General features: G+C 47.8%; 1 protein-coding gene across 1 annotated transcript; it reads right to left on the reverse strand.

The window, feature by feature from the left end:
* Positions 1–1,669: 1,669 nt before the first annotated feature.
* ICE1 (interactor of little elongation complex ELL subunit 1) lies at positions 1,670–27,619 on the reverse strand. Its single transcript, XM_034657104.1, has 8 exons — positions 27,164–27,619; positions 20,274–25,076; positions 18,886–19,054; positions 16,149–16,309; positions 12,039–12,229; positions 9,949–10,055; positions 3,903–4,001; positions 1,670–3,079 (listed from the first exon to the last, which is right to left on the reverse strand). The coding sequence occupies exons 1-8, from the start codon at positions 27,611–27,613 to the stop codon at positions 2,898–2,900; spliced, it is 6,162 nt and encodes a 2,053-aa protein (XP_034512995.1). The 5' UTR covers positions 27,614–27,619; the 3' UTR covers positions 1,670–2,897.
* Between the last annotated feature and the right edge of the window lie 314 nt (positions 27,620–27,933).

Consider the following 27,933-nt stretch of genomic DNA (forward strand, 5'->3'; position numbering starts at 1 on the left):
TGGGCCAGGCCTGCCCGGGCTGCTTAGTAAGCTATGTGGGACCCAGCTCGGGCCACCCGGAACCCGTGTGCTTCCTGGGTGCACAGCACCCAGCGCAAGTCTAAGGCCCCCCATTCAACTCCAGGTTCAAATGGTCACTTGGCTGTTTACTCATTTGCTTTAAATGATACAACCCGCAGCCGTGTTCTGCTTGGGTACCAGAAATTCAATCTAACAGCTTAAAACTGCGCCCCCCACTGCAGGGGCCAGAGCACTCTGGGGGAGGCCAGATCTGCTCAACAGGCCACAACACCAAAGGGATGCTAACAGGTGAACTCCATCCACGCACCTGGCAGCTGGAGTACAGCAACCAGGGGAAAACGTCAGTGCTTCCGATCCTCTGCCAATCAGAAACCACATAAACCTACCGAGGTTAAAAATCACTTTTGAAGTGTATGACCAACCCATTCACCAGGCAAATTCCCCCACAAGCCCACCTGCCAACCTGATCTCTTTGCCTTAACGCCCTTACCTTTGGAAAATGCTGCCCAAGGTCACCGCCACCCACCAGAGGCAAAATGCAACCATCACCTCGCCTGACCTTGCGGCTCCAGCACAGACGGCCACCTGCCTGCCTCCCCTGCCTTCTCAGCTGTGACCAGGAGACAGCCGCCGAGGGACCACACCACTGCCCGCAGCCCATGCAACTTCAAGTCATAGGACATCCTGGTTAGCAAGGTCTCCTCCGTCGTGACCACATTCATTCTCTCTCTCTCTCACACACACACCCCCCTTTAAACAGCCTCCCCACAATGTCAACTCCCCAACTTCTGCCCAATCTAGTCTACCTCCACACTTCCACCTGTGAAGGCTCCCACCTCCATCTGGATGCCTCTCGGTTCTCACATCCCGAACACACACTTAAGATTTGTGGTTCCAACCACCGAACCTGTGCACCTGTCCCCAAGCCCAGGTACCCAACTCAGTAACCTGGGAATCTCAATTCCTACCTATCCCTCTCCCCCAGTGCATGAATTCAGCAGTGATCCTACCTCCAAGATATACTTGAAACCCATTACCCTTTATCTTCTGCACTGCCACCCTATGCTCTCCCCAGACTTCCTGAGCGGTCTCGGCTTCCCCTCTTGCCCTCCTCCCATCCCCTGCCCCAGAACAGCCCTAGTGAAATGCGATCACATAGGACACCTCTGCTCAAACCTCCACCCAAGCACAAACGAGCCCGGGGCTGCCCAGGACCCAGTGACGGCAGTTACCTGTATGACTGAATGAACAACACTCACCCCCTTAAACAGCATGTCTGGGCTACACCAGCCTCCTTCCCGCACACAGTGGGCTCTTCCCTTTCAGGGCTGGCTCCCCCCTCCCAGGGCCTAGCTCACCTGCCACCTCCTCACGGGTCCCCTCCTTGACCAATACAGAGAGAGACAGGAGTGGCCCCTGCTACTCCAGCGTGAATCGCCGCGCTTACCTCACTGCGCTTACCACAGTTTCTGATAATTTCTGACGCTAATTCACTGGGGGGGTAAGTGTTCTTTCCCGGAGGTCACAGGTCTTTGCCAACTTGGTCCTTGCTGTCTGCTCTCCTGCTCCCCCCCTCCCCCGCGAGGCCTCTAGTACGAGTACATGCTCAGCAAACACTAGCAGGAAGAACAACACGCCAACAAAAAGCTACCGAAGGGCAATGCAGAGTTATTTATAAATCTCAATTACGTTCGTTATAATTACTTTAAAAACACGAGGCAGGGGTAACAAAATAGTTGTCACATGTTAATTTTTAAAGGGCAGCAATATTTCTAAGTAAACAAATCCGATCACGAGGGCCAATCAGTACGTAATTATCTGGTCTCCAATATCGCTAAGAGCATCTCGGAGAAACCCGCTAGACGATGGCAATGTAGCATATTTCTATCATTTGGAATGGCCGTTTTATCTTTGGTCAGAGTGGAGAATTTTCCATCTTTGGTTAGAGTAGAAGTAACGCCCAGTGTCTTCACTGATCAGAACAACCGTGTGCATGGCTTACTTTTATTTTTTATTATAAAAAACACATACAAGAGTTTTAAGAAATGATGAATATAAGACAAATCAGAACCACGGTGAGTTATTAAACCCATTCTCTATGTACAAATACTAAAATTCCGAAAGTGGAATATCATCAAATGTGAAACACATTATAGCCCGGTCCATATATACACGGCACACACAGAGACCAGCCCGCACGTCTCTGGATCGTCTATGTACACGTCGCTGACACACACCCTGCAACTCAACTTCTACTCTTCAGCCCTCCTTGTCCTGACACACTGACGGTCTGAAGGACCTGCAGAGACAGGACGAAGATGCACTGGAGTGGGTCTCTAAGGCTCTCCCAGGCTTTCCTCTGACCAGTTGTACCTATACCTTGAGAAGCAATTTTGTAGCCCGTTTCCAGCTAAGATAGTGGGAGAGTCTTCTAGCTCTTTCTTAGCCGATTTATCTTTTCCCTAGTCAATCATTTCAGCGCAAAGTCCAAAATTAGCTCAGGAACCAAATCAATGCCTTTATATTAAATTCATTATAAAATGCCACTCAATTTTAAAAAGCGACTAAAAGGACACTTTCTGCAGCAAAAAAGGGCTAAGTTCAAGTTTTTGTTGTTTGACCAAGACACAATAATACAACCCACATGTCATGGAATCACAACAGCCTTAAGTGAAATGTATGCAGTTTGGGGAAAGGCAGCCCTGCCACGGCTGGCTTCTGTCTCCTGTCTCCTCGCCACAGCGACGAGCGCCTCTGGGCATTTCTCTCCTACATCTTTCCTTCTGAAACCTCAGTTTGTGCTCCGCGAGCCGACTCATCTATTTATACTCGAGATATGTAAAGGCACTTCTCTAGACGCAGTGGCGTGGGGCGGCTTAGCCAACCTCCTCTGCGCACAGCGAGCTGACTTCCTCCAGGCAGCTGAGCACCGCGGAGGGCACGCTGTGCGCGGTCTCTTGGCGCCAGGCCTCCAGGATCTTGGATATTTCCGCTGGATTGCTGGGACTCAAATCACAGAGCGCGTACACAGCCGCCAGCTGGATGCCCCACGGGATATCTGCAAGGAATTTTCAGATCAGTCGTTACACAAGAACACGCTTGTTATTCAAAATGTTCATGTTGTCCTCCACCGAGTCACTCCTCCCATACGGGACACTTTGCCGGCAATGAAAAGTAGAAAAGAAAAACCCCGTGATGAAAAACTGAATCAAAGACAGATCTGCAAATGGGAAGAAACAGAGACCAGAAGAGCGGTGTGCAGGTCCCGGTGCCAGCCCGTCCCCTGGGCACTGGCAGAGTCGGCACAGGACACGTGGCCGCAAAGCTCCCGGCCTTGCATGAGCAACGCCAAACTTCCCAAAGCAGCTCCGGAAGGATCACACTCCATACCGAAGTTTCAACAAACTGTGGATCCCAACGCATTCGTCAAAGAAGTGACTCGAATGGACAGCCACTGGAAGTGCTTCCACATGGGCTCCAAGCACGAAGCACGCAGAACCGAGTGAGGAGCAGCCCATCCTCACACCCACCAACGCACAGCACACGATCAGAGGGGTGGCAGGGGCTGGCAGGCCATGGCGAGGCCCGAGACTCTGCTGTGTGAGCCTTCTCATTTAGCAGAAGGTTACTAAGAAGTTATTTAATTAACCTTCGGTGCACCTAAATTGTAGTTAAATTGTAATTCAAACACCACAACCCAAACCCACAGCCACTCCAACGTCAGTCCTGAGAACACGGGCAGAGCCGCGGCTTTTCCGACTCCTCCCCTCCCCCGACCATGCACCAGTGAGGGGCACAGAGCACACTCAGGGAAACTCGGAAAAGGTTTAGTGGGAGGAATGCAAGGGACTCAAAAATCATTTCAATAAACAAAGGTTTACCTTCGTCCTGGGCATGCTGTATGAACATACCAATGACGGAACTGATATTCTTCACGGCCGACGGGAAGCCTTCCTTCAAGCCCAGCTGGCCTAAACGACCTGGGGGACGCAAGGGAACCAAAACGTGAGCAACTGTCAGTGAAATGTTAACTTGTCATGACACTTGAACATTTCTGCTCTCTTTCCCGTAACACTACTTACGTTAAGTTTAAGGATCCTGAAGTTCAAATGGGTACATGTTTCTTACACGAAAGTAGGTTCAAGGGTGAGGCGCCAGGGCCCCACAGAGCACCGTGCGTCTTACTGGGGGCGGGGGTGGTGGGGACCAAGACGACCAGTTCCCCCCGCTTTCTCTCACACTCAGGGCACAGACGGCGCACAGCTTTCTCAGTGAATGTATCATAAGGAATGGAATTAGGAGAAAGACCGGCTGCAGCAGCTCACTGTGAAATGGCAGACTTCTGTGAGGTTCCGAGACCCCCCGCGAGGCTGCCCAGCACGCCCAGCTTTGGCTGAACACTCCGCCCTCTGACCCGGCTGCGCAGCACAGGGACTCTCCAGTGTGGTTCCCCCAGAGTCCTCAGGGTCAAAATGATTTTCACGAGAACACAGCTTTCACTCAGGAGTGACCTGCCCTCTTCCCAGGGCTGAGAGCAGACGGACGGAACAAAAGCCAGGGCCCTGGGCACCAACCAGTGCGGTGGCGGCGGGAGGTCCCTCCGGAGCCCCAGGTGCCCCGGGTGCAAAAAGCGAGTTGCACTGAAGAACATCCTCTGTGAAGCAGTGACAATTACTCCTGTTAGATCTAGACCTAGGTACACAAGTCTGTAACCTTCTGTGGTCGAAGGCAGGGACACCGCACACCCGGGCACACCGGCTGTCCCCAGACACACACTTGTGCATGCAGCTGCTTGACCTGGGAGGGGAACCGGGTGCTTCTCCATGCAACACCCACATTTCCCAGAAAGAATGACTGACAAACTATAGCTATTCAAACCGAGACAGGCATTTTCTCAAAAATGAATAAAGTGAATCTGTCACTGCAAGGAAATTTATAACTGCCGTCAAAGATAAAGTGTGAGCTCTTAAGCAAAACTAGAATTTTGGAAAAATCAGCCACCCGGGGTTTGACAGCAACAAAAATTCAAGACTTCTCAGATGAGATCAGCGATGATATTAATGCCTATTTTCTCGATACTGTTGACATTTGGAAGATCTATGCAAATCAATATTTTCCAAGTGAGAAGAGCAGGTCACAAAATCGTGAATGGGCAAAAGGCCTCCTCCAGGCATGTGCGAGAGCCCCGGGCGGCCGGGCAGGAAGGCTCCCCGGAAGGGTTCAGACTTTATGCTGCATCCAGCCTTCAGGGAGTTAACCCTTGTGGAAGTCAACGCAGTGTCAAAGAAAAATAACAACAATGATCTGAAAAGGCTATTAAAATACTCTCCTTTCATCAGCTCCATACAAAACTGGATTTTCTTCATACACTTCAACCAAAACAACTTTACTGCAAGAGCCTGAGAGCAGAGCAAAGAAGTCCATGAATCCAGACAGTAAAGAGGTCTGCGAAAAGATAATGGGCCGTTCTCCTCACTCTTGTTGCTGGAGAAATGCTGTTCACGGAGAATGTCATTTATGTTAACACTAGTTTATTATTATTAATGTTAAACGCATGGCTAAATGTTATTTTCAATTTCAAACATGCTAACACCTGGTAGATACGACCTGGAGTGACAGAAGCTCCGGCGGTTCTCACCAGCGGGGACCTAAAGCCAACTGAAGGCTGACGCAAACAAGACGATGCCCCACAGCTAGCCCCCGCTTACCCGGTCCTTCCTCTATTTCAAGGGTCCTGGGACTCGAGCCTGCTTCAAAGCAGAGGCCCCATTCCCTCCCTCAGGACAAGGCCTCATGCTCCTTGTCCCTCCTCTCTCATGGGGAGAGGACTCTGGGACACGCCCAGATGAGCTCTTAACCACATCCTCTTCCTGGGTTAACGACAGGACCCTGCGATCTCACTGTTCTGTGTCCACGTTTTCTCAGTACTACACATGTTCTCAGGTTTGTATGTGAACCCAGGCCCTCGGCTTCATCTCCATCTTGAATATGGAGAAACTGAGGCCCAGGACACTACAGAAGCCTTTATTCCTTAGCATCCCGGAGAAAAACCAAACTTAGTGCTGGTTACATGCACCCTGAATGCTGTGACAGAGAGCAGACACTCAATAAATTCCTACTGATGGATGAACGCCTGGAAAATTTTAAACCCAGGATGAAACTATGAAAATCTGGATAATTTCTGGGAAATCTTTCACTGAGGCTGAAAAGTAATGTACTTCAGAGATCAGGAAATTTCACTTACTGATCACTTAATTATCTGTTTCCAATTAGATCAAACTGGTAACTGTATGCCACCAGACCTGTCCTCCCAGACAATCTACCATGGGTGTTCAACACATAACTGATAGTAGAGACGGGGAAGGGGCATGTGCCAAACACAGATGTGGGCTGGTCCAGCCCTGGAATGTGAATGCATTCCCAGGTAATACAGAATCCTGTTATAATGGCTTCCTGTTCAATTAAAAATGCTTAATGAATTGGATTTTATAAGCTATTTAAATTAATGGAGCTATCAGGGGTAAAATAAGAGGAAATCATGACTCAGAGGTAGGTGGCTTAGGGGGAAAAAGTTACATATATGATGACAAAGATGACAGACAAATTTGCTCAATACATGGGAAGAAAAGTCTTCCTACAGAAGGAATAGGAGTCCAGGGTGGCTCAGCCACATTAAACTACAACAGGTAAGAAACGTGGCCTTAACCTCCATGTCAAAGACAGCATTGCACAGCACTCACAGAAGCATGAGGAGGGCAGCTGGGGGCCTGCCGCGAAGGGGCCCGGGTAGCCATTCAAGACTGCAGGTGCAGACGTACCATGGGAAAAGCAAGCTCAGATAATTTCAACGAAAAGGGAACAGGTCTGGGAAGAGATTGGGTACAAATCGACAATGGTTACTTCAGTCAGCCCCACAAAAACCTGCTATGGGAAACAGTGTTCTCCTAGCTTCCAGGCTCCAGTCAATACCAGATGGGCCACGGGGGGTTAATAAGCTCTTTGGGGGCAAAAAAGGTACCACAAAGCTCAGCACTCAACTCGATCCAGCCGCATGCTGAACTCCAGTCTCCACTCTGCCACCTCCCCATGGTATGACCTCAGAAACAAGGGCTGAGCCTTTCCAAGCCTCACGTCTGCCCCGAAACGGGCAGACTGAAGCAGGTCCTACCACTTCTCCATGGCCCCTGAATCCAGAGCAATGCACACACTCTACAAAAAGCTCTAACACATCAGCACTGAAGATATTAGAACCTCACCTAATAACCCTACATCTGCTAACAGCGATGTGCACGACCCTACCCCCGTCGGACGACCCTGAACTGCTCTGACAGAAAGTGTCTCTTACTTCTTATGGAGTGAAAAATCTAGTTAGGGTTTTGCAAATCTGGAAATAAGAAAAAACACAACTCCTTTATTTTATGAATGATTAGTGATTTCAGTCATTATTATGAAATCACGGCCTAGCAATTCAATTACTTGCTAAATTCTTCAGTGAGTGTCAGCTTCAGAAACTGCAAGAAGGTTCTCTAAAGGAGTTTCTTCTTAGAAATAGTTTGAACTCCAAGTCTGACAGGTACGCAGAAGGGTCCATGCACATCTGACCCTGACACGACTCCTCGGAACTCTGCCAGCAGGCCTCACCTGTCTGTGCTCCCCACCCTCGATCGCCCACCCACACCCCACCCCATCACCCAGCAATATCGCTTCGGTGGACAGACAGCCAGAGCACCACTCGCTGAGCCACACTGGCCGGCACTGGCCCATGGCACCGTGGCCAGCCTGGCTGTCCCAGCAGCCCTCTCCTGCGTGCAGACCTAAGGAGGGTTCTCCAGGCCTGGCTCTGCACTCACCTTCACCATCACCACCTCCTAGTTATCCACCCTTTGGATCACATTCGATATTTATATATTATCATTTTACCCTACAATACTGTTAACTATGTATTGTCAATTACTCCCAGAATATATAACTTAATACCTACAACTTTAATTATGTGAATATCCATATACATTTTCTAAAAAGCTTCTCAGGCAATTTGGACGACCAGCCAAATATGGAAGACTCCTGGAAGCCAACCAGAGGGGAGACTCATGCGTGAGGCGGACCCCCCGCCACAGATGCACAGGGACTGCGTGGAAGTCACCAGAGGTGCAGGCTTCCACTCTCCCACACCTGTCTCCTCTCCTGTTACGACCAACACACATATAAACAAACACCTCTGCAAACACCAACAGCAAAAATCACACCATATTTTATTAGCAGGACTTCAAAAAGTTTATCATGTTTTTTTCAAAATTCCAAAGATACTTTATCTGGGTCAATATATCTATTTATGGATTTAACAACATCTCCCAATTTTTTAAATTTTCAAAGATTTTATAATTTAAAATGTCAGTTTCAAGTATGAACATTTTTCTTGAATCCCTGAGAGAAGATGCTCCTGAAAGCAGAGTCAGCAGAGGTCCGGATGCCAGCCGACCGCTGAGAATGCTGTCCCTGGCCCGGCTCTGTCCTTACTGCTTCCGGATTAGGGCTGAAACTGTTCCTCAGGGGATCCTGACATAAGGACTCACTTCCACACCTCGAGCTACCTTTGCAGCCATCTCTTCTAATTCCCCCAGCAACTCCAGCAACCACTCGGCCCACACGCTCTCTTTTTGGTAACCTCACCCCAAGTGTATTTCTGGTTCTATCCAGTAGAATTACATGTCTTCCTTGAGAGCAAGCCGCTGCCTGGACCATTTTTCGTATTTGCTTAGCACCATATTCTTCGGTTTGCATGTAAAGTATGCGCAGAGCAGGAAAACCTATTTACTGAGACGGCAACACAACTCGCCGTTATATACGTGTCACAGACAGACCTACTTATGGGACTTACTTAGATAACTTAAATATTCACAAACCTTATTTCAAGTGGTACTATCTAGAAGTTCTAATTAATTAAACTCCAAAGATCCTTAAAAGTCATGGTGAGTACGTTCCAGCCTCTGAGGGGCTACAACACAGGTATCAGATGAGCCTCGACGGTGTGCCCCAGGNATGCCCCACGGGCAAGGACTACGTGCTACAGAAGGAGAAGACCACTCAAAGTAAGAAGGGCCTTCCGAATATCAACAGATCCCGTCACTGATAATTCTGCAGGGCCCTGGAGAGGGACTTGTCAAAGATGAGGCAAGGAGGAAAAAATAAGTAAAAATAAAAAAAAAAAAATAAGTGTGGGTGACAGGGAGCAGAACTAAAAACCCACTGAGGTCCTGTTCACCCAAGATGGAAGAGAATCCATGCCTCAATTAAAATCTGTTTAAACAAGGATTTTCATTTCTGTATATGGGCTTGAGGAAAACAAAGCTAGTCCCCAGTCACGGAGCTGCATGACGTGACCCTGACTGGGCCAGCAGAGAAGAACGTGGTACACGAGGGGGAAACAGCAGGTTATAGACACCGAATGAGACCCGAGCATCACAGACCGCAATTCTGAGTGCTGGTGTGCACATGTGCGTGTGAACAGGAGGACCTTAGCAGCACACATTCGATCACACGTACGATGGACTGCACGGAGACCTCATCTCTGACAAAGTCAGAGAAAACATTAATTTATAAAGAAAGAGTGTGAGCGAGGAAAAGGCAGTGAGAATGCATCCACTATGGCGGTGGTAAAAATCCGTCATTACAGTGAGGGTTTGGTAGGCATCTATTATTACACTTTTATTATTCTCCCACCAAGACATGATCAATAACAAGGAAACATTTCATAAAACAGACAACTCACCAATCAGCCTCNGAAGGCAGTGAGAATGCATCCACTATGGCGGTGGTTAAAATCCGTCATTACAGTGAGGGTTTGGTAGGCATCTATTATTACACTTTTATTCTCCCACCAAGACATGATCAATAACAAGGAAACATTTCATAAAACAGACAACTCACCAATCAGCCTCAGTATCGATGCTATAATAATATCAGGAGTATATGCAATGTTCGCATGTCCTTTTCTGTATTTTATCCACTTATCCATTACAGGCCACAGCTCTTTACTAGAAAACAGAAGCATATATATATATGTATGTATGTATATATGTATGTATATTTACGTACAGGAACATGAAAAGCATGCATGCTCACCATCACTCAAATATTAACAACTTAAAAAAGGCCCATAAGAAACAGACAACTGATAAAGAAAAGGGACTTTTCTTTTTAATTTACTTATTTTTAAGTAGGCTCCACATCCAATGCAGGGCTGGAACTCACAACCCTGAGATCAAGAGTTGCACGCTCCACTGACTAAGCCAGCCCGGCACCCCAGAAGAAGGTCTTCTGAAAGTGTAACCTTTTAGGTTAAAATGAGACCAGACACTGGAAGTTCATACACTTTCCAACTATTTGGATATTTGGGCCACACTGGCTTAAAAGAGGCTACAAATACCTTTGCTTGCATCTTTACTCTGTTTTCACCCTTTTAACAAGGCTTTGAGTAGGGACGCTGGACAACGTCCCCACATCACAGAACTGTCAGAGGTGGGAGTCTGGATTTTCACTGGGACCTTCCAGACATGCATGTGGGACCTGTGTTCTAGAAGCCTCTACCATGTCCCAAGAGAAGCAGAGAGCTCAGTGGCAACAATCAAATCACACGTCAGAAACTCTCTACTAACTGAAAACAGTGCCAGCTCCTTTTTGCTTTCTTTCTTCCAAAGTGTATTTACTACTTATGTGGTATTTACAGTATTAGAAAAATTAAACGCCAACACACACAAGAAAAAAGTAAATTAAAAGCACCCCAAATAATACATTTTCAGGTAATATTACTCAGCTAATTCTGGACTTTTCTTTCCCCATGCTTCTCTAGGTGCACGTACGTATAAACCCAGTAGAAGTGACAACAGCGCTTGGGGCTCCGTGTGCGGCGTTGCTCAGGCAGAGATCCTGCTCTACAACACTCACCCCACCCCCCGCGGGGATGCCCAGAACCACCTCTGGTGGGCTTACCTGCACCCTGCCTGCTGGGCTCCCCCGAGGAGTCAGGAGACGAGGCCCACAGGAGGCACTCACAGCTTTACACAGACAGTAGTGGACGGACCGCACCGTCACTCCCTTAGTTAGCAAAGCACGTGAGCTGCTCCCATGTCAATACCTAAACATCACTCGCAGCCATTTATTTTAATATGGCAGTATCTCCTTACATACCAGTACCATAATTCAATCCCCTATCGTCTGACATTTAAACAAATGATCTGTCCCTAGTGTTAAAGAGGAAAGAAAGAGAGCACAGTTTTCCACAGAACACATTCGAGTATCTCCAGGATATGAACTATCAATCCTTTGTGAATCCTTTTTACTGTAATAAACTCCTTTAAACCAGCCTTTCTCAATGAGGCTTCCAAGAAAATTAAGATCTACGGAACAATCATCTGAGTGACAATTTTCTCCGTTCTCCCATCTCCCATTCTCCCAGAGGTGGTACGTAGCTAGTGCCAGAACTCTCAGAGCACAGAGAAAAGCGGATTCCGTACATAAAACAGATGCCCGAGACGTAGCTCCCTCCTAAAACCCAGGTGAGAAGGGCTGCCAAGCTGCAGTTCTTACTATGTCTGTTCACGTGGGTTTTCCAGAGCATCTGAATGTTCAGACCCACTCAGGACACTTCCTCCTACACTAGTCGTAGACGGCTCCCTGCGCGGGCACTGCTCTATGAGCTGGGGATATGCCAGTGAACCCAACCCCTCCTTCACGAGAGTCACTGCTGCTTGGGAGAGAGACAGTAGTAACAGAATGTAATGAAAAGAAGCTACAGCCGCCGCCACAAAAACATAAAGCAAGGGGATGTGACAATAATACAAGTCTTTTAACAGTATTACCAACTGTTCTACCAACTCTTACCCAAATCAAAATGTCACTTGTAAATGCTTCAGCGACCTTCAAGAGCAAAAACTATTCAAACCACAATTCAGCAACCACTCGACAGGCTACCTTCTAATTCAAAAACCCAACTTCCAGTTAGCAAAACAGCCTTGTACCTTATAATGTTATCATGTGTCCAAATCCACTTCTGATGGCAGCAGAGCAGGTCAATGGCAAATATGTACTCCCAAGTGTTATCACTTAAGTCTTCACCAAATTTTTCACTGGACTGAAATTCTGTTTTTGGACACAGCTGTATGGTCAATAGCAGCTTAGAAACCATGAAACCCACATCCACAGGAGCATTCTAGCAAATGAAAAAAGAAAAAAAAAAAAAACAAAATTCAGAGTGTCAACTGTAACATATCTTACGTTAGTCATCTCACAGAGTGTAACAAGCATCAGATGAATAATCATTTGATTTTCAAAGACACTTTTTGAAAGTTGTATTTGAATAAGGAACCATATCTCTCTTAGTCATAATACTTGTCCTACGATGATTATAAGCATAGAGGTTAGTAGGCCAGATAAAAAAGATCCAGGCAGGGGGCACCTGGGTGGCTCGGTTGGTTAAGTATCCAACTCTTGGTTTCAGCTCAGGCCACGATCTCAGGGTCCTGAGGTTGATCCCAGGGACTCAGCGCTTGAGACTCTCCCTCTGGCTCTGCCCCTTCCCCCCAAAGGGCACACACACTTGCACACTTGCGTGCTCTCTAAAATAAATAAATAAAATCTTGAAAAACCAACCTCCAGGCAGGATGCAGAATCTAATCAGGAAGGAAACACTGGCTACTATCCAGACGGAAACGCAAATTTTTATTACCTCAAGTCAGAGAAGTTATAATTTTTTTCAACTTTAAAAAGTTCTTCAAATTCTATCTGACCTATCATCCTTTTGACCCTAAATATCAGTCTTTTTACAGAAATTCATAAAAGCGAATCAGCCAGCACTGGACTCCTCGTCTGGCATCTTTCACACCTGTACACGTTTGAGGACAGGTACCCGCGTTCTTGCACGTGCCCGTAGTCTCAACACTCCTTCCTGTCGCTGAATATCATCCTTTACATGATGGACCAGTCTGCTTATCCACTCTCCTCCTGACAGACGTCCGGGCTCATCCCGCCGGAGGCTAGCCGTGATGCTGCTATGAACACGCATGTAACAAGTCTTTGTTGGACATTAATCTGACTTCTCTTGGACAAATACCTAGCAGTGGATTTACAATTTTTTCTTACTTGTGCTATTTTTTATTGGGTTTTGTTATTAAAAATAAAGAGAAGGGTGCCTGGGTAACTCAGTCGGTTAAGTGTCTGACTCTTGATCTCAGTTCAGGTCTTGATCTCAGGGTCATGAGTTCAAGCCTCGCATGGGGCTCCACCATGGGCGTGGAGTCTACATAAAAAAAATAAATAATTCAATAAAAAAAAAACTAAACAGAAAGCTTTCAATCTTTTCTTATACTTGCAAAAGACTGGAATTACTTGGTTCTTCAANGTGGGGCTCCACCATGGGCGTGGAGTCTACATAAAAAAAATAAATAATTCAATTAAAAAAAACTAAACAGAAAGCTTTCAATCTTTTCTTATACTTGCAAAAGACTGGAATTACTTGGTTCTTCAAAAGATTAGGCAAAATTCAGATGGAATCTACACATGCTTTTTAGATGGTAAATTTTACATCAACGTTTCCACTGCTTTTAGGTTAATTGAAAACTACTGGTTTATCAAGTGTTCTACCTCTAAAACCAAGTCTGATGATTTTTATTTTGCTAAGAAATCATCCTCGGTTTCCAAACCTGTCACTACAGAGCTGCAGGTGGTGGCCTTCTCAACCTTTCTCCTCCGTCTGGAGTCTTGTTTTCTTTCCCATTTTTGAAATCCTCAGTATTTTCCATTTTCTCTTTTTTCATTAATCTGACCTGGGAGCTATCTGCTTTGTTACTATTTCTTAAAGGCAATGTGTTTTTCTTCTATGTGTTTTTTGTTCTCTGCTTCATTACTATTACCTTTTAAACTCTATTCCTTTTTTCTTAGATTCCTTCTCAGATATTTAATTTCTAAGATGATAATCAGCCACTTTATTATTTAATAATGAAAACATTTAAACTACCTTAATGAGTATAAGTTTTGCAAAAACTAAAGATCTTTGGTATGAAGGGTTTTCCTTTTCAATGACTTTTAAAACATTCATATTACTTTCGAGTTCCTATTTATTCCCAGATTGTCCAGGACTGTGTACACCAACTTTCAAGTAGTGTTTATGGAATCTTCGAATTATTTACAGTGAATTTCACTGAATTACTACCAGAGAATTTTGAGTGTGGAATCTTTATTTTTTAAGAATTAAGGTTTTCACATAGCCAAATTTATGACTGGTTTTATAAATGTGCCATAGGCATACAAAGAAATACATACTCTTCATTCAAGTTTATTTTTTGCATTATTGAATTCTACTGTTTCTACTCATTTTTGTCTGTCTGATCTGTTAAATTCTGTGAGAGAAAATTTGGAAGTCTTGTATTATAATGGTATTTTTACTCCAAGTGCTACTCATTTTTTTATACCTTCGGACTCTGCATTTTTATTTGATACGATACAGAGCAAACACATTTATTAAAATTCTATTTTCTTGGGGCGCCTGGGTGGCGCACCGGTTAAGCGTCTGCCTTCGGCTCAGGGCGTGATCCCAGCGTTATGGGATCGAGCCCCACATCGGGCTCCTCTGCTGTGAGCCTGCTTCTTCCTCTCCCACTCCCCCTGCTTGTGTTCCCTCTCTCACTGTCTCTATCTCTGTCAAATAAATAAATAAAAAATAAAATCTTTAAAAAAAAAATTCTATTTTCTTTATAATGTCTTTTATCATCAAATTACCACATCTGGTTTCATCCTGACCAGGCCAAAGGAGGAGGCTCCAGTGCAAGTCCCTCCCTGTAGGAACCTGCGGGGAGGGGCTCTGCAGCTACTGGTTTCATCCTGACCAGGCCAAAGGAGGCCAAAGGAGGCCAAAGGAGGAGGCTCAAGTGTAGAAGGAAGGACCAAATGTAGAAGGAAGGACCAAGCAGGTGCAAGTCCCTCCCTGTAGGAACCTGCGGGGAGGGGCTCTGCAGCTACTGGAGGAGGCGGCGTGACGGAGGCAGGTCAATGACAGGAGGTGGAAGGGCCCTTCTGACTAAGCCCCTGACCTGAATCCGATGGTGCCTCCCAGGACTACACTCTGGTTTGTCTAGAAGAGTTGCTGGAAAGATGATTACAGACTTGCTTTTTACTATTTCCTTAACTTTTGTTTACCAACAGCCCTTTCCTTTACTTTTCATAAGAAAATAGAAGTTGGGGCACCTGGGTGGTTCAGTCAGTTGGGTGTCGGACTCCTGCTTTCTGCTCAGGTCAGGATCTCAGGGTCGTGAGCTCGAGCCCTGCATCAGGCTCCTTCTCAGCTCGGAGTCTGCTTGGGATTCTCTCTCTCCCTCTCCCCTGTGCCCTTCCTGCACTCTCTCTCTCTCAAAAAAAAGATTCTCTCCCTCTGCCCCTCCTCCTGCACACGCATGCACACACTCTCGCTCTAAACAAACAAACAAAAAATAAAAAACCAAGATCAACCCCTCACTGAATTTAACATCTCTTCTTAGAGTTTACCACTGTCAATTCAACCTCGAGAGATTCTCACTAGATAAACAGCTTTAACATAAAAGAACACCAATCTAGATGGTATATTAGCACTCAGTTACCAAAGAAAATAATAAAAGGAAAAGAACACGCAGGAACAAAATACTTAAATAAAAACTCCATCAACCAAAAAAAAAAAAACAAAACAAAAAACCAGACTATTGGATTAAAAAAAGTCAAAAACAGGAAGGAGTTGCAATGCCATTTTTCAGCTCTCCAAGTGCCTACCACAGAAGCAAACACTATGCAGCTCCTGTGAGCCCTGCACACACACGTACATTCTACACGGGCCTCAGCAGTCACAGATCGGTGAACAAAATAAACTTTGATTAAATTAACACAACACCTACATGTCTAATTCTTCCCAAAGTGCCTCATGCATATTTCCCAAACTAAATACATAAGCTCAGGCTAAAATGGTATTTTAAAGGATCTAATAGGAAGAAGCCACGTCTCTGAAATATCTACGAACTAATTTGACACTAAATACAAAACCGAGTAAGAACATTCATGTGAGATCTACAAGTAAGGTCTGACAATTGAGAAATAAAAACAAACCTCACCTTTTCCCAGTTGAGAAAGGCTCTCAAACAGTTCCGAACCTCTCCTTTAGCACGTTGCCTGGCAACCAACTGCATTGCCTTATTAATCACCGACTGGGAAATAAATATATCATGCCACATGTTTGCAATGAACAAAGTCAATTTCTCTGACTCTGGAAAATCTATGAGAAAAAAAGACAAAAAACCTTTATGTCTGATCAAGTGAATAAATGACAAGCTAAGAACCTAGGTTAATAATTTCACTTCTGCCTTGCAAGGCCTCCTAAAGCTGAAGGGAGGTGCCCGAGGAGGCCCTGCTTCTTCCAAATCTGCTTCATCCTCCCCCAATCCCCTCCCTTTGGCAAACCTTCCTTAATTAAAGTTGAAACATAATACCTGGATATACGCCACTGTATTATGAAAAGAGCCATAAAATCCCAAACATGAAGCAAAGGCAAGCCTGTCTCTCCAGATTTCTGCAACCCTAGAACCTCCCCATTTGTGACGTGTCCATTTCAGGATATTTCTTATGCATTTGGAAGAAAGAACTCACCTGTGAAACACACAGAAGGCTTTTGATTTCAAGAGATGTTTTCATACCCTACGGTCGATAATCTTCTACTGTGAATGCTCTTTCCCACAGCTGGCTTTGTTTAAGCAACCTAACCCGCATGCAGCTCACATGCGATAAAATACACTCTTCTTAAGCACGCAGTCTGATGAATTGTGATAAATGAATATATCCACGTAACCCCCACCACCATCAACACATAGACCATTTCCATCATCCCAAATTCCCATGGTCTGATCCCTTCCAGCGCATCCCTTTGCCCCAGATACAGACAACCCTGATCCGCTTACTGCCACTGAAAATCAGTTGCCTTTCCTCAAATGTTCATGACTGGATTCAGACAGCACATCCTCTTTTCTGTCTGGCTCCCTGACTGAGCAGGCTGTTTCTGTGATTCGCCCATGTTGCCACACAGATCGGCAGCCCCTCACTTTGTGGCCAAGTAGTATTCAACTGCGAGATACCGCACACCTGTTCTTCCTTCACCTGCTGATGGACGTCTGTCTCCAGCTACGGGTGACAACTAACGAAGATGCTATGGGTATGTCTCTAATTCTGTTAGATAAGGACCTTCGAGCTGGATTTCTAGGACATACGATAAATGAATATTTTGATTTTATAAGAAACCGTCCATGTTTTGCAACTTGGTTGAACCAGTCAACACAGATTTTTACCGTTTGGCAGGAAGCCATATCTTGTGTTTCCAGAGCAGGTAAGTCAAAGCAGAAGCTCACAGTGGTATTCTGACTTGCTGTTTCTGAGATCATACGTCCTCCAGCGCCAGGACCTCACCATATGCTGCTCTGTCTGCCCAGCATCCTCTCCCTTTCATGTTTCTTCTAGGAATTCGCTGGCGTCTTGACACCTGAAGTTCAGAAGCCGCTCTGACAAGGAGAGCTTCTCCGACCCCTCAGACTCTAACAAATTCCCTTTCACAGCACAGTCCCTCACACAACAGATCCTCAATGGCTGCATACAATGCATTCTTGTGCGGTAGGGGCAAGTAGGAACGACACAAACAGAATCCCTGCCCCGACAGAGCATGCAATCTAGTGGAGGAGAGAGACAGCAAACAAAAGGGTTCAGGATAGAAGGCAAAGGGGGTAAGTGCCATGAAGAAAAAGCTAGGAGCATGCAGGATGAAGAATGGCCATGGGGGCCCCGACAACATGGGGGAAAAGCTCCCCGAGAGACCACCCCATGAGCCTGAGAGGAGAGGGGGCTGGCGGTGGTTGAGAACAGAACCTCAGCAGGGGCTCAGCAGAGTCCACGCCGCTCGCCTTGCCAGTGCCCGCCACTGAGGGAGCCCTGCGCGCCGCGGCCATGTGATCAGCAAGTATGGGCCCCACCATACAGGCGTGTCTGCATCTGGTTCTGGTCACCGTCCAGGCCCTAACGCCCAGCAAGCACCCCGTGAACTACTGTTGAGTCCACCAACGACTGAAAGAGTAAACAAAGAAACGAAGATGGCAACAGACGGCAGCCTCCTTCAAAGGTCTGCCCTCGAGGGGCACATTCCACCACCTGCTTCACAAGCCCTGTGAACATTACGCTATTAGGATGAAAAACCTTCATCGTCGAGATAAGACTTTCTGATAAGAAATTAAATTGCATTTGTGTATCAGTTGCCTGTTCACAAATGTTTCCACCAAGGAAGTCCTGTTACAAAGGATGACTCCTGATCTGCCCCGTTAGTGGGGATGGAAGCAATGCAAAGGAAAAGGGGATCCCAGGAGAGCCCTCCTTTCCACCGCCCTCTGGTTCTCCTCTTGCTCTAGGCTCACTACTCCATTTTACAGGTCTGCCTTTGCCAGCCAGTGACACAGCAGCATGGTCTGTCACTGACTTTACGGTTACTCCCGTATCTCGTGTCACCTTTATCTGACCCTTCAGTAGCTGCGCCAGGAACAGACAAACACCCAGTAACGAGAGACCCGCGATTACATACAGGTGCAAATGTATGTACCGATTTAAGCAAGTTTAAGTCACGTAAATTCTCTCACTGAAAACCAGGCATGGCTTGGTACACCTAAGGCTCTTCACGTTCTCTGGTAAATGACCCAACATTAACACTATTTTGAAAGATAACCAGCAATCGCTTAGCTGCAAATACAGATCCAAGTGTAATAATGAGGTACAAAAGCAGTAGTGGATTTCCAATACAGAAATGTCACCACCTACACGTACCTTCCTTAAGTAGGCTGTAGCAAAACAAGCGAGCTCTTTCCAAGTCTCCAAGTTGCCGACAAATGCCCACATACACTCTGCACAGGGCGTGAATGTAATTGCGCTCCATAGAGATCTTCTGAATTTTTAGTTCTGAGAGAATAGAGTGAAGCAAGCACTCTGCTAAATGCTGCATTGGAGGGGAAAAAAAAGAAAGAAAAGAAAATGTACACTGGTCTTTCTTTTGGCTACTAAAGAATAGCCAGAAGTTACAAAATCAAGTATCTATTAGGACCATAAAACATGCAGTGTATCAACCAGTAGAAAAGAGCAGTCACTGTGGCAAACTACCTGCTTTCTCAGCCCACTGAGCCCCCCTACCCCCCCGCCCCCGCTCAGGTGTGGGGGTCAAGAGGCCCAAACCCGTAGGCTGCCTGCAGGTGTCAGAGGCCACTTCTGAGCACACCCACCTGCCTGCCGTCCCGGCCACCACGCCAACCAAGTACACTTCCTTGGTTTTGGCTAAAATGATTTGTACATGTGCATTAACCCACTTTAATTCTTCTCCCATTCCCATTTTCTGAACTCGGACGTGCCCTACACATTTATCCTGTTTAGGTCTTAAAAATACTGGGCATCGTTTTTCCTCCTTAAGAAGGACATTAAATAATTGGATCCATTTGTTCATTTGAAAATAAATATCTTTTCAAAGTGACATGTACTACTCCCTATGCTTTCGGAAAGTAAGCAATCTAAGAAAAATACATATTTATACCATTATGACTCCAAGGATGTGCAGATCACCAATAGAGCAGGATCCATGGGGCACTGGAAATAATCCACACAAGGTGTCGACATGGATACTTGGAAAATGTAACCCTGTGAATCCTAATAAACCAGGTACAGGAATCTGCACAATGCTCCCATGTTTTCACTGTCCCTGTCCTGAAGCCAGGATCTGTTCCTCTTTCATTTGTGACAGACATTAAAGGAGGGGCGGGGGAACCCCATACTCTCTCTCTGCTAGACGCTCAGACTCTAAATGTGTGTGTCCCATTCATGGAAAAGAAAGGCTCAGTTACAGGCGAATAATCCAATGCTTTGAGCCTTTAAACACGCCAGAATCGACAGGCAGTAAACACGCAGCTGTAGTCCTGGCAGATACTTCTGTTTCTTCACAATTTTAAGGTATCTGATGACTACAAATGATCGAATCACCAGTGTCTTCTCACAACTCAAGCGTACAAGACGCTGACTAAAACAAAGTACAGGTCACTACGTTTATACGGATAACTGTCGATCTCTGAAACAGACGTTCTGTTCAGGGTAATCTACCACCGCTGAGAGCAGACAGCCTGTCTCTGCGGACATGCGATTCCTAACGCTCTTAGAGAAAAGCAGCCACGTACCTTTTTGGTTGTGCTAAACTCATAAACAACCTCCTTCTCTTGGTCTCTCATTACAGGCTTCTTGGAGATATTTCCCACGTACACGTGACTCCGAATGACGGGTAAGAGATCAAAAGACGACTCTGCGATCTTCTCCAGTGCATCTGCTATGGCTTTGTCATGGGACTCCACAGTTTCTTTCGGGTTCGGAGGCAACTGTGAAACCGTACCGACGGTCAGAGGAGAACTTTCTTCCTCTGTCGTCTCACCTTCAGCCTGAGGGACGTTCCTCCGGAGGGTCTTACCGACTCCTTCTGTAGCGGCGCCCCCAGTTTCTGGCTCCGGGGACCCGCTGTCCAGCCGAAGTCTTTTGGCACTCCTCAGGGTAGATGCAGACAACGTCCTTTTCCCACCTGCATCCTGGCGAGCCCCCCCATCTCTGGACCTCTCTTGAGTGCAGTCACTCCCTGAGCTGCCCCCTGTCTTAACAAAGGCAGTGGACGTCGACGTGATTGCCTTGAACCCTGTTAGAGCGCTGACAGGCCCTGCTAAGCTCTTACAGTCTGCCGAAGGACCTCGAGTGAGCTGAATATTCCCTTTGAGGATGTTGAGGGTGCGGGCCCTGGCAGACAGCTCTGGGTACATGGTATCAAGGATTTTAACGGAATTCTCCTGGGGTCCAGCCACAGCCGTGTGGGCAGAGGCCAAGGGTGGGAGGCGGCCAGGCACGGGGAGGGCATGCTTTGGGGTCGCAGCACAGAACTGCAAGGGTGATGACAATATCCTCTCGCCGGCCAGTGCAGTAGACGGGGACGGAGATGTGCACGCGGGAGAGGGGCATCCCGGCTCTTCTGGCAAAGGAGACATCATAGGAGGCACTGGGATTTCACACAAGGGAGAAATCTGGCCAACAGGAGAGGTAGGTGAGGAGGGAGAGGAAGTTGCTATCAGAGGAGAAACTGGTTGCGAAGTCCTTGGAGGTGTAGCGACCAGAGGAGCGAGCAAGGGCGGCAGAGGGGGGCCCACCTCCTGCCGGATTCTACTCAGAGTATCAGAGCAATCTGTAGGAGTCGATGTGTCAGCATTGGCTAGAATGGTCTGAGTTTGATTTCTCTGCATTTTTGTGTTCTCTCTTTCCCCTGAAAATGACTGAGAGCCTTCACTCTGATTAGCTTCAACTCGGCTTGATGCCAAAGCCTTTGCTGGCTTGTTTGATTGATCTTTGTTTGAAATCTTTGATCGATTCTTATTTTTGCTGAAGGGCTCCAGTTTCGAGTTAAAGTATGTGTGATCAGATGCAATGGTCTGAGACTCAAAATTCTGATCATAGATTTCAGAACTAATCCTTACACTAGGTTTGACAGGTCTATTGCGCAAACGACTTTTATCGAAGTTGGTGCTCTGGCTACTGCTGGAAATTTCCTCTTGGGCACATGACAGGTTGCTGCCACACTGGGGCTCCTGAAATGGAGGGCCAGGGTGACCAGTCTCTGGGGACTTCTCCATGGAGGTAACGGAAATGAAGTCAGCTCGATCTGGGGAAACAGGGATGTCGTCAGGAGTGTCACACAGTATGACCTGGTCCACATTTGGCATGAGAGCTACCCCATTTATGATGGTCCAGTGGTCCCCCTTTTCAATGACGAGATTCTGATCCTTATTGATGAGCACGTTTATGACTTCGGAGGTCACTGTTGATATCTGACACTGAAATGTCGTTTCTGTCCCCTCCTCGGCACTGCCCTCCATGGCCTGCCCCACCACGGAGTCAGAGCGCTGTGGGGAGGGCTCTGCCAGCTCTGAAAGGACCTGTGCTCCACTGCAGATTGGGCTGGTGACATCAGGGACACCTTTAGGACTGCATGGAGTGACTCTGTTACTTGATGTGCCACTGGTGGGAGAATGGCCCTTGCTGGCCACGCTGGCTGTTGGAGGGGGAGTACCTGCAGGATGTGGTGGGAAGCCACTCGCCTCCTGAAGTGGGATGTGCTCTAGGACAGGCTTAGTGGCCATGCTGTCATGCATATTTAAGAGCACTAAGCCACCAGTGTCTTTTCCAGGAGAGCTCTCACAGCTGGTCTGAAGTTCCTGTCCGATTCTGGTGAGTACCTCAGACAGCGTTTCCAAGGAACGCCGGGAGAGCTGACTCGTGCTCCTCAGAGGACCGTCATCTTCCTCAGATTCAACCCAATCTTCAGAGGTTTCAAGGGTTTCTTCTTCACAAAGCTGCTTTCTGTACTTTTCTCCTGATAGTTCACCTAGCTTTAAGTCTTTGTTCATTTCTTTATGTAGGGTTCCTTTGCTAGAACATTCTGAAACAGAGTCCCCTGAACTATAATCTCTTAACTGACAACTTTCAAGAAACATCACGACTTCTGCTGTAGAAAGTCCGTCTATCTCAGAACGAGTACCGATGTTGAAGTCCTGCAGTGCTGAGGTCAGACAGCCCACCTCTACGGAAGGCCTGGTCTCGGCTGCACCAGCACTGGCGACTCCTGCATCTTTCCTGGAGGCACAGGCGCCACTTTGCCGTCTGTCCCCCATCGCGGCTTCGGGCTCACTGTCCCCCTCACTGCAGCTAGGTGCCTCGCTCTCCTCCACCTCTGTGTCGCCACCTCCTGCCTCCCGAATGCCTGTGTAGCAACACAGCGGTCCATCAAGGCCACTCTGGGAGACAGCACGCGTCTCTTCATCTCTTCTGAGATTCGCCGACTGAACAGCGGTCCCTGTAGGGCCTGGACCTTTAGGAGAAGCACCACCAGGAGTCTGAGATGGCAGCTCTAGAGACATCTTCAGGCTTTGCCGGACACGAGGAGAGTCCTCTGGGACGGCCAGGGCCGCACCACCCGAAGTGCCTGCACCCCCACAGGGTACTTCGTCAAAAGGAAAACTTCTCGACACTGGCGCTTCTGTGGCGGGAAGGAGTTGATCCACATCCAGCCCAGACAGGTCCAGGCTGGTGGCATGAAGGAGCCGTGTCTGCTTCTGCACGGCTTCCTGGACTGAGGCTTCTGTCACAACGTCTTGGTTTTGAACTGAGATGTTTTTAGAAGAGAAAGACAGTTTGCTCTTTGTGGAACAATGAGAATTTCCTACTGGTACAGAACCACTTGGAAAACCGTAATCTAATTTTCTCCATGAGGCAGAAACCTGTGGCGAGGTCCCTTCAGTAGCAGCCGCCCCCGGGGCACTGTGCGCCGTGTCCTCTCTGTCTCCGCCACGTCTGGCTCCCGAGGACGTGGGAGCAGCCCCAGGACCGGCATGTGCTGCTGCGACAGCAGGCTCGGCCCTCTGCTGCCGCCAGTGCTCCAGTCGGCTGTCCTGCACTGTGTCGGGCCTGGCCTGCTTGGTGATCACGGACACTTGGTTAGGCAACAGTGACGTAGCAGCCCTGAGCCCCACAGGGTGATTTTCTCTAGCAAGTTCAGGCTTGGATGCGGATCCTCTGCTTTCTAAGGATGGCGCTGCCTTTTGTACCTGATGGTTCGTTTCCTGTTCATGCTCTGACTTAGCTCTCAGCCTTTCTTCGCCACCGCTCCTTAACAGATCACTGTGGTGCCATGAAGGGCTTTTAACAAAACCAAACCCACTCTTGGTCAAGCCGCACTGAGAGTCTAGCAATGGTGTAGAATCCGCCCTAGTCAGGGGGGGCTCAGTTCTGCGGCCCTGACTTCCACGCTGCGCCTCTTTCATAGCTTCTATAAATACTGACTGTGCAAGTGAACAGACTTTAGGCATGCCTTCCACAACGTCTGCGCACCCGACCTCACTGCTGCTCTGATTATTAAAATCTGATGCTCCCAACTCAGGGCTCAAAGCACACAAGCTGCTCTCCAGATGGTTCTCTCCGGCAAGACAGTCTGCGGGCTCAGGCTGCAGATCTAGCATGGTCAAGGATTCAGCCGATAACTTTTGTTCTGACTGATGCAGTTCCACAGGGGTAACTTTAGCAGGAGTGTGCAGATCATGACCACACTTTAACCCGGAGGAAGACGGGGAGTCACTGCAGACAGACGACGCTCCCGAGGCAGAAGAGGAAGGCAGCCTGGCATCAGCACCGAGCCCTGCGGCAGCCAACGCATCACCCGCATCGTCCTCCGGTTCAGGTGATGCTCCTGGAAGGAAACCTTGAACACCTCTCTCCTTTCTCAATACTCTACACATTCCCTGAAAGTGGTCAGAGAGCGACAGATGATCTGATTCAAGAGGGATTTCATGAGTCAGTGTCCACTTAGTAAACTGTGGTTTGGGTGATCCTATCATTTTGGATAACAGAGTTTTTCCTTCAGACTCCATGAGCTCACTGAATGGCCTCTTGCTGAGGGGAGAAGAACACATGTCAGGGTTCTGGAGGGCTACGCCCCTGCCCTGTGCCCGGCTGCCAGACGACGTCTCAACGCACACATTTCTGATGGGCTCACGAAGCGTGTTCTCAGTCTGCACCGACTTATCCACCTCCCTAACGTCTCTCTGTCTTTGTGCCTCATCTAAAGTGCCTCTTCCCCTATCACTCGTGGATTCAGATGACACCATCCAGTGCTTCTCGCGAGCTAAGGAGCATGCGGGTGAAGGCTCTCTCAGCGCTGCTGTGAACGTCCCAAACCCGACAGCTGTCACTTCGTTTACTTCCAATGTAGTCAGAGCTTGCGTCGCGTCGTGTGATTTGAGCTCTTCCTCCCAGGTACCACTACTTCCTTTACTTTTTCTGGATGAACCAAAATACTGTGATTCAGACGTCTCATCTTCTGAAACAGACTCGGCAGAATTTCTATGTTGGGACGACTCATTATCACTGGAATCTGTGTACTCTCCAAAGTAGTTTTCCTTAAAAATGAATGAGTTACTCTTATTAGTTAAGTATTAATTGAATTGACTAAACATACCTACCAATTAAATGCCTTAAAAAAGTGATTCTTATCATAAATACTAATTGAACTGACTAAAAACAACTATCAGTTGAATGCATTCCTAAAGAATCCTTTAAAACACAGCTGAGGAAAGTGTGGTTGCCTGTCTGGAAGCTACTGGGGATAGGTAAGTGCACTCTGAGCACCCAGCTACCGCCGTTTCCCTGACCTGTCTCCCCGAGTTCCCCACACTCCCACTGCTCACTCCTCCCACAACAGACACAGCCCAGGATTAGGTCTATTCTCCAAAGGGCCAAACATTCCTACTCTACAGCTCTTCCTCCTGTCTCCTCCTTTTTCTGGTATTCAACTCTGGCTGCACAGCCTTGCCCCCTGCTTGCAGGTCAGTGCTCTGCCGGCATCCAGCTCCAGTGCAGCGGGACTGGCCACCACTCCGGGGGACGCCTTGTGGGTATCTCGTGCCCACAGTTCCTCATGCCTTGGCTGCGTCTGGGATGCTGTTACCAAGCGGACAGGCTTTACCTCTTTCAACACTATGCACACTGACACTGCTCCTTCCCACACACCCGCTCTCCATCTCCGCTCCAGAAACCCTCCACAATCCCTGGGTGCCCCTGCTGTCTTGGCTGAACTGCCCCCATCACATGGCCCACCAGAAGAGCTGGGTCCTCATCCACCTGGACGCCTTCTGAGCACCACACCCATGGCTCTAAAATCCTACTGCACGTGTCCCCTTGCAAGTCCCATGCAAACCTCGTATCCACACCTAATACAGCACCCTCCCACCCAAGCAGGGCTGCTGCTGTTCTTTACTATTTTCCAGCATCCCTGCCTCCGCCACCTCCCTACCCACCACACTGAAAACCTCGCCAAATGCTGCTCATTCACCCTTGTAACGTTTCTCAAACCAGCCCCACCTCTTGAACCCCAGTGCTGCTGCAGGGAGGGGAGATCGAGAACGGTGGAAGCTGCTGATTCAGTGATTCCCCTCTATGCTCTTGCCTCTGTCCAGACTATCCCCACTCCCTACTCGATCACACAGTGGCTAATTGGAAACTTGCAGCTGAAAATCTATCATTAAGTCCACTTCCCAGGATCCACCAAGGACCTCTCACTGCCCTCATGATAAAACAGAAAGTCCTAAGGGCACAGACAGCCTCTGCGGACCTGGTAAGCGGGAACGTTCTCTAGCACAAGCTCACCTTCAGTCCCGTGACTCTGCGTAAAGAGCTCCTCACCTGAAGCACCCCCACCCTCTTGAACACTCAGCGGGGCCCTGTCTCCCTGGAGCATCCTTGCCTTCCCTGGCCTCCCTGGGGAGCCAGCCTCTTGCCTGGGTCCTCTCCAGCAGGTGTGCCTCCCAGCCCGGCAGTCTCCACCACAACGGTGCGATCGCCTGCTCCCTTTTCCACCCAACTGCCACCCAAGATCCAGCCAAGTGGTAACTACAGCCTATGTCACCTCCGTGTTCCCAGGCCAGCCTATGTCACCTCCTGTTCCCACACAGAACAGACATACGCTGCTTCCTGAAAAAAGGGAGTGACTCAGAGCAATGCATTTATCTACTCCTTAAGCCAAAAAGCATACAAATCTGCTTCATAAAGACTCATTTCCTAAGAATTTACAATAAACCATTCTGCAAACATACGAAAAGGTGATGAAGTCATCAAGCAACACAGGTTAATGGGCATGTATGCTACATACATGGATTCCCCATCTCTGAAAAACCCCAGGCCCGCAAACACGCACTTAATCCGTTCACTGCGTTAGGTGCCAGGCGGCAGAAGGAAAAACAATTAGACCACAGTCCTTCCGCAGGGGACTGCAAATTTGATTATGGATAAAGACACACAGAACGCAACCGTAAGTGAACATGTCATGTGATCCACACTGATCCAAAGAGCGCAGCCATGCCCTAGTCAATGCTCACATTCATCCCCAGTAACGTCTGGTCTGTCACTGAGCAGTACTCCCTGAGTATGGCTAACGTGTTAGGATGGACAACGTGCCCGCGTGATAACTCAAATGCCAAGTGCAACTCACAGGCGCAAGCGAAGGAGGTAATGTGCTCAAGGGTGGTAGGGATACCAGAGGGGGTGACGGCACCGGAGACAACAGAGGAGGGGGAAGTCTGAAGAAGTCAACTGCAGCCTGGAGATCTTCATCGAAACAGTGATCACCATCAGAGAAGTCAGTACTGTCCTCATCATTCCTCAGCACTGCAAGTTCAGGATGCTGGCCCTCACTAGAAATGCGGTCATTACAGTGCGTGGCTCCACTGGGCCCCTCTCTCCCCACACGTTTACACGCAGAGAAGTCGCCCTCTATTTCCATGGAGAGTTCCGCCAGGCATGTCTGCACAGCTGCGGCTCTGAGTGGCCTGCCTCCCGCTGGAGGGGGCGCGACATCGTCCCTGGACTCTGTGGGTCCGGAGTTTTCTTTGGCAGGTTTCTCTGTGGGAGAAAAAAAGTAAATACTAAACATCTGTAACATCAAGAAAACTTAAAAAAATTATCCTAACTGTTCAAAACGTTTACTTTATTGAAGAAACCCAAATAAGGAGAAACATTTTTTTAAACAGCACCCAATCCCTTCCTACAGATTATCCTGTCTGTGGAGGCTAAAATCGGTGGGCTAGAGTGGGAGAGAGAGACTATTTGCAGAGTATCCACGTGTCTCCCTCAAGATAATTCACAGTAATATAGAAGCCTGCTAGAGAAGCCTGGCAGACACCATTTTAACAAGAGGCCCCACTCTCACCCTGTGTCGTCCATCCCCCCATCCCCTCCCCGGGATGAGGTCAAAGCGCCGAG

Source organism: Ailuropoda melanoleuca, chromosome 3, assembly GCF_002007445.2.
Source record: "Ailuropoda melanoleuca isolate Jingjing chromosome 3, ASM200744v2, whole genome shotgun sequence".
NCBI classification, from domain to species: Eukaryota; Metazoa; Chordata; class Mammalia; order Carnivora; family Ursidae; genus Ailuropoda; species Ailuropoda melanoleuca.